Raw genomic sequence first — 15,847 nt, 5'->3', positions numbered from 1 at the left:
GTGCAGTGTTATAGAATGCAGTAGATCTGTGCTTAATTTAGGTACAATGATTTACGCCAGGTGTCCAAAGTTAGTCGTGGACCAACTTTCAGTACCACTTACCGGTAGTAGTTTAGTGCAGGGGTGCCCAAATGGTCGATCGCGATCGACCAGTAGATCGCAAAGGCAACCTGAGTCGATCGCGTTGCCTTTGCGATCTTGTTCTTCCTTCCTCCCCGAGCCAGGCCAGGCGCGTACAAGCGCTGGACCCACCAGACTTCACCTCCGACGTCAATTCTGACATCGGAGAGGAGGTTCTGGGCCAGCCAATCGCTGCCTGGCTGGCCCGGAACTTCCTCTCCGACGTCTGAATTGACGTCAGAGGTGAAGGCTTGTTGGCCCGGCGCTTGTACGTGCCAGGCCTGGCTCGGGGAAACAGGGAGAAATCGGTGTGGTAGCTTAGGGAGAAGGGGGGGTGGCAGAGAGAGAGAAAAAGAATCGTGGAAGTGGAGAAATCGACACAATGGCTTGAGGGGGCAGGGGGAGAGAGAAAGAAAGACAGAAATAAAGAGGGGGCAGGGAGAGAGAGAAAGAAAGAGAGACAGAAAGAAAAGGGGAGGGACAGAAAGAAAGAAATATTGGATTTACAGAAGAAGGAAGTGCAACTAGAGACTTATGAAATCACCAGACAAAAAGGTAGGAGAAATGATTTTATTTTCAATTTAGTGATCAAAATGTGTCCGTTTTGAGAATTTATATCTGCTGTCTATATTTTGCACTATGGCCCCCTTTAACTAAACCGCGATAGTGGTTTTTAGCGTCAGGAGCTGTGAGGGGCATTCAGCGCAGCTCCCTGCGCTAAAAAACGCTATCGCGGTTTAGTAAATGGGGAGGGGGTATATTTGTCTAGTTTTGTATAGTTGTTACTGAGGTGACATTGCATTTTTTAAAGTCATCTGCCTTGACCTCTGAAAAAAAAACCCGAATACAAATGATAATTAACATTTTCTCTGCGTACAGTGTGCTTTGTGTTTTTTTTTAAATTTTATTGTTGGTAGATCATTTTGACTGGGTCATTTTTAAAGTAGCTCGCAAGCCAAAAAAGTGTGGCCACCCCTGGTTTAGTGCTTATTTTTTGGCATCCAAATTTGAGTGAGATGTGAACAATGGCTGTGATAGGTGGTGGGCCCATGGGGAACTGATAAGAGGCTCGGAGAGCAGAGTGCTGAATTTAGCTCTTATTGTGCTGGGGGTTGACTTATTGATGACTTATTTGGGAGAGAGTGTGGCATAAAGCTACAGCCTCAGCACTTTGAGGTTGTGGGTTCAAACCCATGCTACTCCTTGTGACCCTGGGGGAAGTCACTTAATCCCCCCATTTCCCCAGGTACGTTAGACAGATTGTGAGCCCACCAGCACAGACAGGTAAAAATGCTTGAGTACCTGAATATATTCATGTAAATCATTCTGAGCTCCCCTAGGAGAATGGTATAGAAAACTGAACAAATAATTATGACTGGGCATCCCTCCTGCCAATTATCTTTTTTTTTTTGGGGGGGGGGAGGGGTTCCGGCAGGAGGGACTGGCCATCCCTCCTGCCAGTAGTTTTCAAGGGGGGGGAGGGTTTCCCTGTCGCAGCCGCTAAACTGATCGCGGCAGGGAGATTCCCTTGCCGTGATCAGCTCAGCAGCAACCCAATTTTCTAACTGGCGCCTGTAACATGGACGCCGATTAGAGAATCGTGATGTTAGACGGCCTTAGGCACATGATTCTATCCAGGATGCCCGTGTGCAATTCTCAAAAGCTGCTTAGGGGGTTTCTGAGACTGGGAGTCCTATACAGAATCTGGCCCTTAGGGCCTGTTTCGCAAAGGGTCCCCCCCCCCCAGACATACCAAACCTAACATTCTCTAGTCCTTTATAATATCCATATGAACTGCGCAGAGAACATTTCTTTCAATGCTGTTATCATAGATTCATTATTTATACTACTATAAATTAAGGCATTATTTATAGTCAATTTTATTTTAAAACCCTGTCCTGCTTACACACTTTTTTTAATGAGATGATTCACTTTCAGTACAAACCACTTATTGTCTCTGTAAATGAATGCCTATTTTGTCCATACAGTGCACGGCGCATGGCGTGAATACAGAATTCAAATCAATTATGCACAGAGGGAAAGGCTCCAGCCCCATTTCCTTGGCAACAAGGCCTAGTCCTAAATGCTTGCTTTTTACTCTCCAAATACTACGGATTAGTCATCTTAAAGCCCGCACTCTCTTTCTTAAAAAGACCTGTAAATGCAAAACACTCGCCACTTAGCGTTCGCAAGTAAGTGTTATTACTAGGATCTCTTGGCAGACAAGACAGCTTAAAATATATAAATATATATATTCTAAGAGGCGAGGCGCTGATTTTCTGTGTGATGTCCAGCTCTACTGCTTAGCAACGGGCCTAGAGGCCTGTTAGAATTCATCCCTTGTCTGCAGCCTTTTAGTTCTGCTCAGTAAATTACTCTTAATGCTGCCTGGCAGGGTTCTGGCCACGGCCTGCCTTAACAAACAGCTCCCTGTATTAGCCATGAGGCCTCCTCTTGGAAGCAGACCTAACGGTGGGGGAAGAATTAAAATTTAAAAAAAAAATAAATAAATAGATTTTCAGACAAAAGGTTTTTAAACTGAAAAATTGTTAGCTGGACTGATGAATGTGTACATGGCCATTTTGTTTAGCCCCCCCCCCCCCACCCCTCACCCCAGAATTTTTATACAAAATACAATAAATGGAGCCGACGCTAGCCTTTATTTCCCTCCCTTGGTGCTGCCAATCACGTCTGTCTTTGAATATTACAAGAATGGGGAGTGATGGATAGACAAGAGGCAGGTCACATGCTTCAGTTTTCGGGGCAGAAGCGCCACTGGGAGACAGAGCGTCTGGGCGCCCTAGCGTCCCGAAAAATGGGCACCGGGATGCAGAAAACACGCCGCTGCGGACTGTAGCGTAAGCACCCCATGTGCCTGAAAAGAATGTCAGCTGCAAATCCTTTTCAGCTCTTTCTAATGACCATTCTGAGCTGCCTTTTGGGTGAAAATTTAAAATGGATGGATCCACACTTTTGCATTTTCTGGGCCCTCTGCTGAAATTTAGCTGCCTGGTCCATTTTTTAGGTCAGCGCCCCAGACGCCCCTGTCCCTGCCCCTTCAGCAAAGGAAGATGCTGGCTCCCTTTTTACCCACATTTTAAACTCCGTTTGTTTTATGTTCCTAAGGCAGGAACTCCCCACCCTTTCCCTCCCCTCCCCCCCCAGTAAACCTTCACCCTTCCTCCCCCTATCCATCTTCCTGCCCAGAGATACCAAGGCCTGGATTCACTAAACTCACCAGTCTGGATCATTGTTGGGCGATTCGTGGCCGAGTTCTGCCGGGCGACTGATTCACTACCGAGTCCTTATGCAAATTATCTGATCAAGACCCACGCTCCCCCCCCCCCCCCCACGCCCTCCACGGATCGCTGCAGAGCGATCACGACGCACGCGCAGACCATCCTGGTTGGCTGTAGATGCGATCTGCGCATGAGCTTGCTCTCCTCACAAGTGAGGTCAAACAAAAGAGGAGGGGTGGCTGCCTCGCTAGCCCCACGAGTGGACATGGGAATAATTTCAAATTGCGCAGCCAGAATAGAACAGAACACGCTTTGTATCCAGACTACTTGTGCAGCCAGATATGGAACAGAACACGCCTTTAACATGCGGGTTAAAACCACAGGCTCGCACTGCACTGCACTGCGCTTTTTGCAGAATATATGGGGGAGTAATGAACAGTTTTATTTTTTATTTTGAGGGTTGTTTACTGGGATTTCAGGGCAGCAGAGAGCAGTCGTTTCATTTCGGATTGGCAACCACAATCAGTGTTTCTTCTTCTGCTTAGTGAATCGCTGCCTTCCTACTTATGCAGGCAATTTCCCCTCATGTGCGGATCGAATCGGAGATCGATCACACAGCTGTTTAGTGAATCGAGTCGGGGAACAATCGCAAAACCATCGGTACACAAACGGTAAGTTTAGTGAATCTCATATATTAGGTGTAAAACCTCCTGCATTTGGAGGAGCTCACATGCTCACACCACAGAGCCTTTCCTTTCATGCATGGGAAGCTGAAGGGAGAGACTGAAGCTCATGGAACGAGAGGAGACTGGTTACAGCGCTCGCAGTCACAGAAACAAAGAGAGAAGAAAATGAAAAGCAATAGGAACAGAGAGGAGAGGGTCTCTGAAACCTGATCCCACCAGAGCTGAGGGGCAGAGCAGCTCAGAGCTGTGGAGAATCAGAATTGCTGGTGACCATCCTGAGGTGATTTCCGTGAGCCTTTTATATTTAGGGAAAAAATCCTGGTGTTGGATGCACAAAACAAGCCGCATATGTCATCTAGAACAGTGTTTTTCAACCTGCGGTACGCGTACCCCAGGGGGTACGCGGGCTGCCTGTTGGGGGTACGCGGGCTGGCTGCCGCCGCTACCGCTTCCTCCCTTCCACCCAACATGCTTCATTCCCCAGAATTAACGTCGGGGGAAGGCTTATGGGCTAGCCATGTGCAGTCGTTGCATGCACCTGGCACATTCCTGTGTAATTGGGGTGGGGGGGCATCACTCCCAAATGCTGAATCAGATTCATTGTGGCCAGTTCATCGCGATGAACTGGCCACGATAAAACGACCGTGAATGAATCGTCCTAGACCCATCTAAACCGGTGTGTCCAAGCAACATGCAGAATTCACTTTTTTTAAAGTAGCAATTTGCAAAATTCATAAGGGTTTCCTATGAACCAGCTAGGCATAAAAAGGGAAGAGTAAAATATTTTAGCTCTTGCATTAAAAAAGAAAGAAAAATTGCTTACGCTACCTTTTATACAGCTCATGGAAAGCGAGTGGTCTCTCTCTGCTAGGCTGGATCCAAGTTTGCTGCCACTGTTATCTTTTTGTCGGGCAACAGCTACGGCTATGCCCACTGGAGGATGCCTCACTTCTACTTCTCCTTGTGATCCAATACTCTCTCGGCCAAAGGATTTGGCACTTTCAGGCCTTTCTGGATCCCTTTTTATGTTTTTCCCACACTGCTGGGCGAGCAACTGCTGAATCTTTGAGGCGCTCAGCTGCAATGGGTCCAGTTTCATGTTGCCAAGTCCTCCGAACGGGCTCTTCTTTCCACTGCTCTGCCTGGCTGCCGTCTCCTTTGCAAAGTTGCCACTGTATTTGATGAGGCTCTGCATGGCAGATCCTTCACCTTGGGAGGCTGGATGGAGAGCCTCAGTCGTCCCTCTGGACCCTCCCGAGGGCCTCTGAAGGCTGGTAGTGGGGTCCAAGTAGACTTTCTTGGATTCCTCCTCCACGCGGTTGGCATGATTGTGCTGAGCAGCTAGCGCCGCCATCTGAGTGGTGGCAAAGTTGCCCATCTCAAAAGGCTTCCATTTTTGCTCCGGCAGCTTCAGCTGAGCGTGGTCGAGGTGTTGCCTAGAAGAGTCCAGAGTGCCGTACACCTTGGCCGATTCTTTGGAAACAGATCTTGAAAACCTGTCCCTGTCGCAAGCACGGGGCTCGTTTTCTAAGCACGGTTTCATCAAGTCCTTTGAGGCCAGGAACTCCCTGCTTTCTGGAGATCCAAGCCCCGATCGATTCAAAGAAGGCTCGGAGGTTACGGGCCGTTTTAATGCTAAGCAATTAGTTCTGATCACCGAGCTCTTCTCCCTCACAGCCTCCGCTCTTTTGGCATCACTGTGGCATGAGAAGTCCTGAGATAGGTGGAGGCGAGAGCCGTCAGAGTAAGATCTCTCACCAGAAGGGTTCAGCCCACCTAGTTTGCTCGCATCCTTGCTTTTGTTGTCCCTGGCTTGGGATGCGATCTGGATTGGGCCATTCCTCTCATCGTAGGCCTCGACAGAAGGCACAAAGGTTGGAGCGATGACTTTGTGCTCCTTACCTGGGTCCTTGGCTGGTGGAAAGATGGTGAACATACTGGAATGGACAGGCTGCGGAGGGAATGTGGAAGAGGAAACCATTTTTGTGGGCTGCTGTGAAGGGTGAGGGGAAGAGCAGGTACATGAAACGTGCAAAGTGCCAACTGAGGTCACGACAGAGTCACATCGTTTTGTTCGGTCCATGTGAGCGTGGGTTGAAGGCCTCATGTTCTCGTCGTGTCTGTTGAGATCCTTAGTACATTTGTCCTGCTCAATACCAAACACTTTTGCCAAAGAATCCCCACCGCCGTTGCAGTTACTTAACAGAGACGTCTGCAAGGGGTTCTTGGACTTTGGTTCTCCACTGCTGGCACCTCGATTTGGCAAGTGCTCAGAGAGAAAGGGGGACAGGCGCTCTGTGACCTTGGCCACCCTTTCCAGTTTCCTCTCATTGTCCGTTCTAGCTTCCTGGGTAAGATCTACAACACTTCTGGGTCTGGGCTCCTCCTTGTTCTTGCTCTCCTTTTTAGCGTGGAGCAAAGGAAAGTCGTTCCTGCACATTCTTTCCTTGGCCGAGTCTTTCACAGATTCCTTTGAACTCTTATGCACATGTCCAGTGAGATCCTTCTCACGCAGTATGGAGCCTGGTGTGTGATTGGCTGCTGTTCTGGAGATAGAGGAGGGAGGGTGCAAGACAGACTGTCCTGCATGGCCCGATAAGTAAAACCCATCTGGAAGGGAAAAAAAAAAAAATAGTGTAAATAACTATGACTTGAAAACCAAGCAGAAATTATAGCACCATGCTGAGACTACATCATTCTAAGTGGTGACAGGTTAGAATATTTCTTTTTTTTTTTTTTTACATTTTAAATTCTTTATTAAAGTTTAAACATGAATAAAACATGCAACACTGCTGAGTACAAAGTCCACATTAACAATCCACCATAAAAATAACAATAAATATACTCATATATTCATCTTAAATCCATCCCAACCCCCACCGCTTTATCAAATATGCAATAGGATCTTGATCTCTTCACAATCTTATAAATTCAATAATTTCAATTTATTAATAATGACAGCCCAGGTTTGTAATGATTGTTGATAGTAGCCTCGACGCTTGGCTACATAAATTTCCATCTTCCTTATCATTAAAAACTTCACTCTCCATTCATGTTCACCTGGTATCGGGGACTGTTTCCAATAAACAGCTATATGGCATTTAATCGCTGCTAACCCCATACGTAATAGGCGTATCTGCCATCTAGTCACACAGATAGTAGATAACCCCAATAAACAGCATTGTGGAGTGTTGGGGACCGGAACCCCCAATAAGTGGGAGAAAGAATTCACTACCATGGTCCAACAAGGTATTAACCAGGGCTGTGGAGTCAGAGTCGGAGTCGAGGAGTCGGAGGAAATTTTGGGTACCTGGAGTCGGAGTCAGAAGTACAAAAAACTGAGGAGTCGGAGTGGGAACATTTATCTACCGACTCCATTTTTGAACTTGGCATACCAATCACGAGCGATTCTTTCAGCTATAGCACCCACTATATACACAGCACAAATGTTGCGAGCAGCTTCTGCGGCCTTAGAACCTTGATTAAAAGCAAAAAGAAGGTGGTGTCGAAAATGCTCATTTCTCTCAACTTGACATTCCATTTTAACGATCTTAAAATTAACCAGAGCTGTGGAGTCTGAGTCGAGGAGTCGGAGTAAATTTCGGGTACCTGGAGTCGGAGTCTGAAGTACAAAAAACTGAGGAGTCGGAACATTTATCTACCGACTCCACAGCCCTGGTATTAACACAGGAAAACCCCACCATATATGAAGAAAACTGCCTTCGGCATTATGACAACGCCAACAACAGGCTGAGATCCGAGGGTACATCTTATGAAGTCGTTCCGGGGTATAGTACCAACGACTCAGCACTTTATAAGCATTTTCTTGAATCAATGCACAGACAGATACTCTGCCTACTTCAGCACAAATAATATCCCATTCTTCAACAGTGAAAATACATCGTAAATCCCTTTCCCAGTGTTCTCGATAATTCAAATTAGGAATTTCTCTCTCCCGTAGATATTTATATATAACAGAGATGGTCCTAGGCACCTTCTGCAATGTTCTAGATATTCAGTTTCAGAAAATAATATTTTATCCCAACCCTGGGCCACTAAGTAATGTTTCACTTGTAAATATGCCAAATAATCCCCCAATTTTACCCCTGGGATACATAATAAGGCTTCAAACGAGATCAAAGTCCCTGTACGTAAAAAATCTCGAAAAGCGGTCAACCCAATCTGTCCCCATCTCTCAAATACTGGATTAGTTTTACCCACCATAAATTGGGGTTCGTCCCTCAACGAAGCCAAGGTAGAAAAGGCCACCCCACAATTACATTCTTTTCTTAATTTACCCCACAATGCAAGTAAATGTAACATATAAGGATTATCAGTTTCCAATTTCCAATGTCGAATTGCCTGTGAAGACCAAAGCCCAGCAGACAATCTATGCTGAGACATCAGGCATTGCTCTGTTAACACTCCCCAGGTTAGAATATTTCTATTTCAATCTCAAACTTACATAGCGCTAGGGTTACCATATTTTTTTCTCCCCAAAAGAGAGGATGCATGGCCCCGTCCCATTCTGCCCCCAACCTAAGTCCCACACAAACCACATCTGGAGGGTATATGCACATGTGCACATGCGTGTCACATCACCACGTCACATCTATGCACGCGCAGATGACCCGCTGACGATTTCTGCAATTTACAGGTGTGACAGTTGTCACCGAAGATATGAAAACTGAGATTGTGAATGAATCAAAATTACGTGAATAAATTAAAGTCCATTTTCTGCACAGTGCATTGGAAACTCAGCCTCGAGGCCTTGCAATAAATAGATTTAGCTAGCTCACAGATTGGCATTCCCTGTCCAAACTGCTGATTCTACATTTCAGCTAATGCTAGGAAGTTTCCATTCTGGCAATTCTTTTGGCCTCGATGTTCACGTCTCCAGCCTACTTGAACGGCCCCGATGTCGATGCTTTTCAAAACCTGGACAACGTGCCGGTTTTTGAAAAGCTGCCCGGACGCCTAGACAGTTGCCTAGAAAGAGGACATGTCCGGGTAAATCTGAACATCTGGTAACCCTAGGGCAAGGGTAGGCAATTCCGATCCTCGAGAGCCGGAGCCAGGTCAGGTTTTTAGGATCGCAACCATGAATATGTACGAGATGGATTTGCATGCACTGCCTCCTTGAGATGCAAATCTTATCTCATTGTGGAGATCCTGAAAACCTGACCTGGCTCCGGCTCTCGAGGACTGGTTATACCAACTGAGCATAGAGACACTGAATATTGACGCTATCTGGTTATTACCGGAGCGGTCCGGGGGTGGAGTCAAGGAGGAACCATTAGCTAAACATGCAGTGGCCATATTCAGCCACCTATCTAATTAGTTAACTGGGATAAAGTTAGGCTATATTCTAACTTTACTCGGTGAGTTGTGCAATCCTGCTCCCAAACCTAGGGTTGCCATTTTTCAGGCCGCAAAAATCCAGACCCATGGCTCCGCCCTGTTCCACCTACAGCCCCGTCTTGTCCAACCCTGGCCCCACCCAGTTCTGCATTTGACTCCACCACATTCTGCCCCACCCCTCCCCGACAAACCTCTTTCTCTTCTTCCCCAAGAAGCTCCGGCCGCCTCTCGAGGACCCGGAGCATGCACAGATGTCTGTGGCATCATCCGAGCATGTTCAGATGCTCTCCAGCTGCGGCCGGAGCTCATCAGGGCTTTCCAAAACCTGGACATACAGAGAGCTCTCTGCGTCTGAATGGCTGAAATGCAGAGAACTATCTGCTGTAACTGCGATTGTTCCTTGCCAGCCACCAGAAGCTGCTGCTCTAGGCAACTGCCTGGTCTGCTTCATGGTTAAACTAGCCCTGGAAGTGGCACAGCGAGGGTAAGTGGCGCCCCTCCCTGCACCCCTTTGCCCCGCACGCCCCCCTCCTTTCCACCTTTTTAATTTTCACGGCGCGAGAAACTGCATGAACTTGCTGCCCACGTGGTGTCGGCTATCCCCCTAATGTCACTTTCCAGGCGCAGGTCCCGGAAGTGACGTCAGAGAGAGGCGACACCGCCACGGGCAGCAAATTCATAATGCTGCTCACGCAGGGAAAATTAAAGAGGTACAAAGGAGGGGGGCAGAGAGGCGGACAGGTGCCTGCCCCCCATACAAAGACCGTGCCCAGGGCGGAACCCCCCCTTCCCCCCTCCTCCCTTATTACGCCACTGAGCCCTGGCATCTTGCAAAGCTCCAAAAAGGGAGAGAGAGTGAGCTATAAACGGAAGAGGAGAATTCCGTTTGCCTTCAGCGTTTTTTTAACCGCTGTCGACTGTTCCAAAAAATTCGCTAAAATACGCACTGACCTTTTTGTGACTCAAAGAGATTGTGCTGACCCAGTTGTGCCAAGAGGGAGCCTCCGTTGTTAGGGGGTTCCAGGTGACTCAGAGCAATGTAGGGAGGGTACAAACCATTTGGCAAGTGCGAATATCCTGGAAATAAAAAAAAAATATGTCAACTGCAGGAAATTATAAGACTTTCTGGAATAGCGTTTAGTGTATATAAAGCATTTACGCCAGGCTATACTGACAATATACAGTTACTAGTCACAGAGCTTCAAAACAGACCATCAGGGCAACCTCATACCTGCAGATACACACACAGGGCCCAATTCTGGTCATGGTATGTTATAGATTTCTACATCTCCCCTGACCCGTCTGTTCTAAAGGCTGAAGAGTCCGAGCCACATTAGCCTTTTCTCGTACGAGTCGTCTCGTCCCTTCTAAAATTTTTGTCGCCATTCTCGGTACCTTTTCTAATTTCGTTACATCTTGTCCGAGATGTGGTGACCAGAACTGCGCGCAGTATTTCGGCGCACGCGACGTCCTTGCGTGGCATCCGCGCATTTGAGGATGCCCTCCTGCCCAACGCGATTTCGAGGACGCTTTTCAAAAACCCAGACAAATATAAAAAAGTATAATAAGAACGTACATTAAAGACAAACTACAAACAATGCTACAAACAATCAAACGCACTGACAAATATTAACTTACCGATACAAAATGGAGAAGGGCAGAAATACAATTTGTATAAAGAGAAAGAGAAGGGAAGAGGGACCAAGACAAAAGGAAGGGGAAACAAAGTATAAAGAGAAAGAGAAGGGAAGAGGGACCAAGACAAAAGGAAGGGGAAACAAAGTATAAAGAGAAAGAGAGGGGAAGAGGGATCAAGACAAAAGGAAGGGGAAACAAAGTTTAAAGAGAAAGAGAGGGGAAGAGGGACCAAGACAAAAGGAAGGGGAAACAAAGTTTAAAGAGAAAGAGGATCAAGACAAAAGGAAGGGGAAACAAAGTTTAAAGAGAAAGAGAGGGGAAGAGGGACCAAGACAAAAGGAAGGGGAAACAAAGTTTAAAGAGAAAGAGGATCAAGACAAAAGGAAGGGGAAACAAAGTATAAAGAGAAAGAGAGGGGAAGAGGGATCAAGACAAAAGGAAGGGGAAACAAAGTATAAAGAGAAAGAGAGGGGAAGAGGGATCAAGACAAAAGGAAGGGGAAACAAAGTATAAAGAGAAAGAGAGGGGAAGAGGGATCAAGACAAAAGGAAGGGGAAACAAAGTATAAAGAGAAAGAGAGGGGAAGAGGGACCAAGACAAAAGGAAGGGGAAACAAAGTTTAAAGAGAAAGAGAGGGGAAGAGGGACCAAGACAAAAGGAAGGGGAAACAAAGTATAAAGAGAAAGAGAGGGGAAGAGGGACCAAGACAAAAGGAAGGGGAAACAAAGTTTAAAGAGAAAGAGAGGGGAAGAGGGATCAAGACAAAAGGAAGGGGAAACAAAGTTTAAAGAGAAAGAGGATCAAGACAAAAGGAAGGGGAAACAAAGTATAAAGAGAAAGAGAGGGGAAGAGGGATCAAGACAAAAGGAAGGGGAAACAAAGTATAAAGAGAAAGAGAGGGGAAGAGGGACCAAGACAAAAGGAAGGGGAAACAAAGTTTAAAGAGAAAGAGAGGGGAAGAGGGATCAAGACAAAAGGAAGGGGAAACAAAGTATAAAGAGAAAGAGAGGGGAAGAGGGATCAAGACAAAAGGAAGGGGAAGAAAGTATAACGAAAAAGAGAGGGGAAGAGGGACCAAAACAAAAGGAAGGGGAACGAAGTATAAAGAGAAAGAGAGGAGAAGAGGGATCAAGACAAAAGGAAGGGGAACAAAGTATAAAAAGTCTAGAATAATGTAAAATAAGCTAAAATGATTTAAAAAATGTCAAGGAACAGATTTCCATTACCGTCCTTAGAAGGACTATTATACACCGAATGCGTCTTTAAAAAGAAAGGCTTTCAAGTTACTTTAAAATTTATCAAGGGATGTAATTTCTCTTATATAATTTGGTGCTGAATTCCAGATGGTAAGGGCCTTTCAAGTGCGAGTGTCCTTTTAAGGAGTTTAAAATTTTTTAAATCTTTTATGAGTCCGCTTGTATTGGACTTACTTGTTTTTAACCCCGCCCTTTCGTGTATACCTTTATACCTTATTTCTCTTTAACCATTGAAGTTCTCCCCTTTTTTCCATTCGTGTACGTTATTTTTTGTCTAATCGTGTACGTTCATTTTGTTAAAGCTATGTTAAATTGTATTGTCTGTTTTCACCCTATTCTAAAATGTATAACCACCTTGAAATAAATGATAAAGTGGTATATCAAATTTGTAATGAACTTGAACATATACGCACATTCATCAAATGATAAGACTTAGGAACTGCCTTACGCAGAATTGCTCACAAACAAACTCCTCAAAAATTGCCACAGGTGCTTCAAAAGCTCCAATAATGAGGCAAAACCAGTCTAAGAGTTCTGAGAGTGTGGAACGCCAACTAGACACACCAAAACCACTAAATAATAATAATAATGATAATACTACTAATAATAATAGTGATAAAGGTGAAGGAGGCAACCTCAGTGTGGAGGATCGGCAAAAGGAGACAAACTCCAGCGCTTTACACTGAGGGCAAAGGTACATCACCTCTGCCTGCCTGGCTTTGGTGTGTTTAGTTGGCGTTCCACATTCTCAGAACTCTTAGACTGGTTTTGGCTCATAATTGGATCTTTTTACGCAGAATTGCAGCATAAAGTAGATGAATTTCAAACCAGATTGTCAGGGTTTGGTCGGAGCCTCACTTTAAAAAAAAACAGCAGGTACAGTGGGATAAACTGTCCCTATCAAATATTTTCTAGGCTAGATTTCAACAAGACAGCCAGATACGAGAAACAGCCAGGGAGGACAAGGGGGTATTTTTCCCAGCCCATCAAACATTCGCCTAAGAAACCAGGTTTCAGTTGCAATGGGATTGTGCGACCTTTCGGCACTGTGATGAGCCAATATTTTTTTCACCCTATTAAAAAAAACAGAATGAAACAAATCCACAGCCTGAGTAGTAAGTAGGTGATCGTTTCCGAGATTACTGGAACAACAGAAAGGAGCAAGGAGAATCTGGGCTTGAAATAATGAGAAAATGCTACGCTTTGAAACAGGGACAGCTTTTGATCTGCATAGAGCAACGTGTGTAAGGGGGGGGGGGGTGGCACTTTGTCCGAGTTTTGAAACGCTTCCAACTCGGGACCGAGCGCATGCACATGCATGGATGCAACACGGTAACATCATGCACCTGTCCTGGCCCCTCAAATCTGGAATTCGCTCCCAATCAATATAAGGGAAGAAAAATTACTTAGTAAGTTTAAAATAGAGAGTTGCACGGGGACAGAAATCCCACCCATCCCCGCCAGGATCCTCTCCATCCCCACCCACCCCGCCAGGATCCTCTCCATCCCCACCCGTCCCCGCCAGGATCTTCTCCGTCCCCACCCGTCCCCGTCAGGATCCTCTCCATCCCCGCCCGTCCCCATAAAAAGCAGCAATTACTTCTGACGGGATCATCAATTCCATAGTTTCTTTTGTGTTTGCGATGCTGTTTTCCTTGTGGAATCTCTTTGGTGGAACCCTTTTTTTGTTTTCTGTTCAGGTAATTCACTTATAAACCCCCTCTTTTACTAAGGCTGACATGTCCATTATATTATATGGACAAACCCTGCTTCCAAAGCCTTCCATCCCCGTGGGAGTCCCGTGGGCCAGAAGGGGGTCCCCGTGGGAGTCCCGTGGGTTAGGGGGGGATTACCGTGGGACCCGTGGGATTCCCACGATACCCGTTCCCATGCAGACCTCTCGTTTAAAAGTCTTCTGAAAAGCTGGCTTTTAAAGGACGCCTTTATCTGAGTTATTTGAATTCTATATAATCAGGATAATCTACAGCGGACTAATAGTGTTGTTAAGTGAAATTTTTTCCCATCCTATTGTATCATCACCTATGCCCTTTTTTTTTTTACTTTCTTTATTGATATTTTGAACTTGACAATGTATACATTTGGAAAATAAAAAAAAAAAACTGTATGAAAATACATTATTAACATCAGAATTGTTACAGGAAATATTTTAAATCCCTTCTTAACCTACAACAGTAATGATGTATACATTACTAGCAATAATATAAGTTATTATGAAATTTATTCCTCTAAATAAGCCCCCCCCCTATCCCCCAACCCCCCCCTGGATGTGCATAGGAATCTAACATAAAGAAAAAAAAAATCACTTTAATTATAATGTGAGAAAATTAGTTAATGGACCCCAAATCCCCTTAAAGGATTTAACAAACCCTAAACGCTCTGCCATAATCTTTTCATATTTATATGTTGCACATACAGTTGCCCACCAAAAACTAAAATTAATCCCATCATGATGTTTCCAATTAGATGTAATCATTTGAACCCCTATTCCTGATAAGATCATGAAAAGGCGACTATTATATGTATTCAAAGAGGGTTTATCCTGATGAATCATCCCAGAAATTATTGCTTCATATGTCAAAGGAATAGAGGATTGAAGAATATTGTTAATTTGCCCCCAAATCGACTTCCAAAAGCCAAATCAGAATTTATTTCAACAATTTTAATTAATTCACTAAAGCTGAATAGAACAATAAACCCATGGGAGCTGCCATGCTATTTGTTTTCTAAACTGTTAACCAAACTGAAACTGTCAATGATAGAAGGAAGATAACACATAGAAGGTAATTTAGATTCGCGGCTACAGGGCAGGGAGGATTGTCGGACCCGGGCTGTTATCGGTCGGTCGGGGAAGTGCCACAAAAGTAAGGGAACCTGGCCGGCTGTGCTGCAACCGGGGAGGGGCGGGGCGGGTCGCCCCTCTCCCTTGGTAGCCACTCGAACCGCGAGGCTACTCTCCTTCTCCTTATCTGCCCTGCCTGCAGCACAGAGCCGAACGGAAGTCTTCCCGACGTCAGCGCTGACGTTTAAGCTTTGTTTAAGCCCTCCCTCCCCTCCGACGTCAGCGCTGACGTCGGGAAGACTTCCGTTCGGCTCTGTGCTGCAAGCAGAGAAGGTAGGGAGAAGAAGAGCTGCGTACATCCAGAAGACTGAGTACATCCAGCCCCGCAGGAGCCCCGCGACCCTCGGAGGCGTCCCCATGGGATCCCCGCGACCCTAGGGGGCGTCCCCACGGGATCCCCGCGACCCTAGGGGCGTCCCCGTGCAGCTCTCTAATGTAAAGTAAGGGCATGTAAACAGTACCCGGCGTATAAGACGACCCCCGACTTTGGGGAGGATTTTAAGGTACTGAAAAGTCGTCTTATACGCCGGCAAATACGGTAGTTTTTAAATTTTTCCACTCAGGGAACCCCGTCTGAATAGCCTGCTTCAACTGCAAGCACCTATACTGTTGAGTCTACGAAATTCCAAATGTCTGCTGCAGTTGTGAAAACTCAAGCAGATTAGAAATAAGATCATCTAATGTCCT

The 15,847-nt window shown here is 45.8% G+C and overlaps 1 protein-coding gene across 6 annotated transcripts in view; it reads right to left on the bottom strand.

Moving 5' to 3' along the window:
- The window catches only part of TNRC18 (trinucleotide repeat containing 18), a 223,838-nt gene that overhangs the window by 146,891 nt on the left and 61,100 nt on the right, over positions 1-15,847 (bottom strand). For all 6 annotated transcript variants that reach the window (XM_033914995.1, XM_033914996.1, XM_033914997.1 and 3 more), the window contains exons 3-4: positions 10,358-10,483; positions 4,874-6,655 (exon numbers count right to left, since the gene is read on the bottom strand). In XM_033914995.1, coding sequence (XP_033770886.1) covers positions 4,874-6,655; positions 10,358-10,483 — 1,908 coding nt within the window. The remainder of the gene's footprint in view (positions 1-4,873; positions 6,656-10,357; positions 10,484-15,847) is intronic.

Source organism: Geotrypetes seraphini, chromosome 11 (genome assembly GCF_902459505.1).
Source record: "Geotrypetes seraphini chromosome 11, aGeoSer1.1, whole genome shotgun sequence".
Classification (NCBI taxonomy): domain Eukaryota; kingdom Metazoa; phylum Chordata; class Amphibia; order Gymnophiona; family Dermophiidae; genus Geotrypetes; species Geotrypetes seraphini.
Note: the sequence above shows the minus strand (reverse complement) of the source record. Positions and strands in the feature narration are given on the sequence as shown.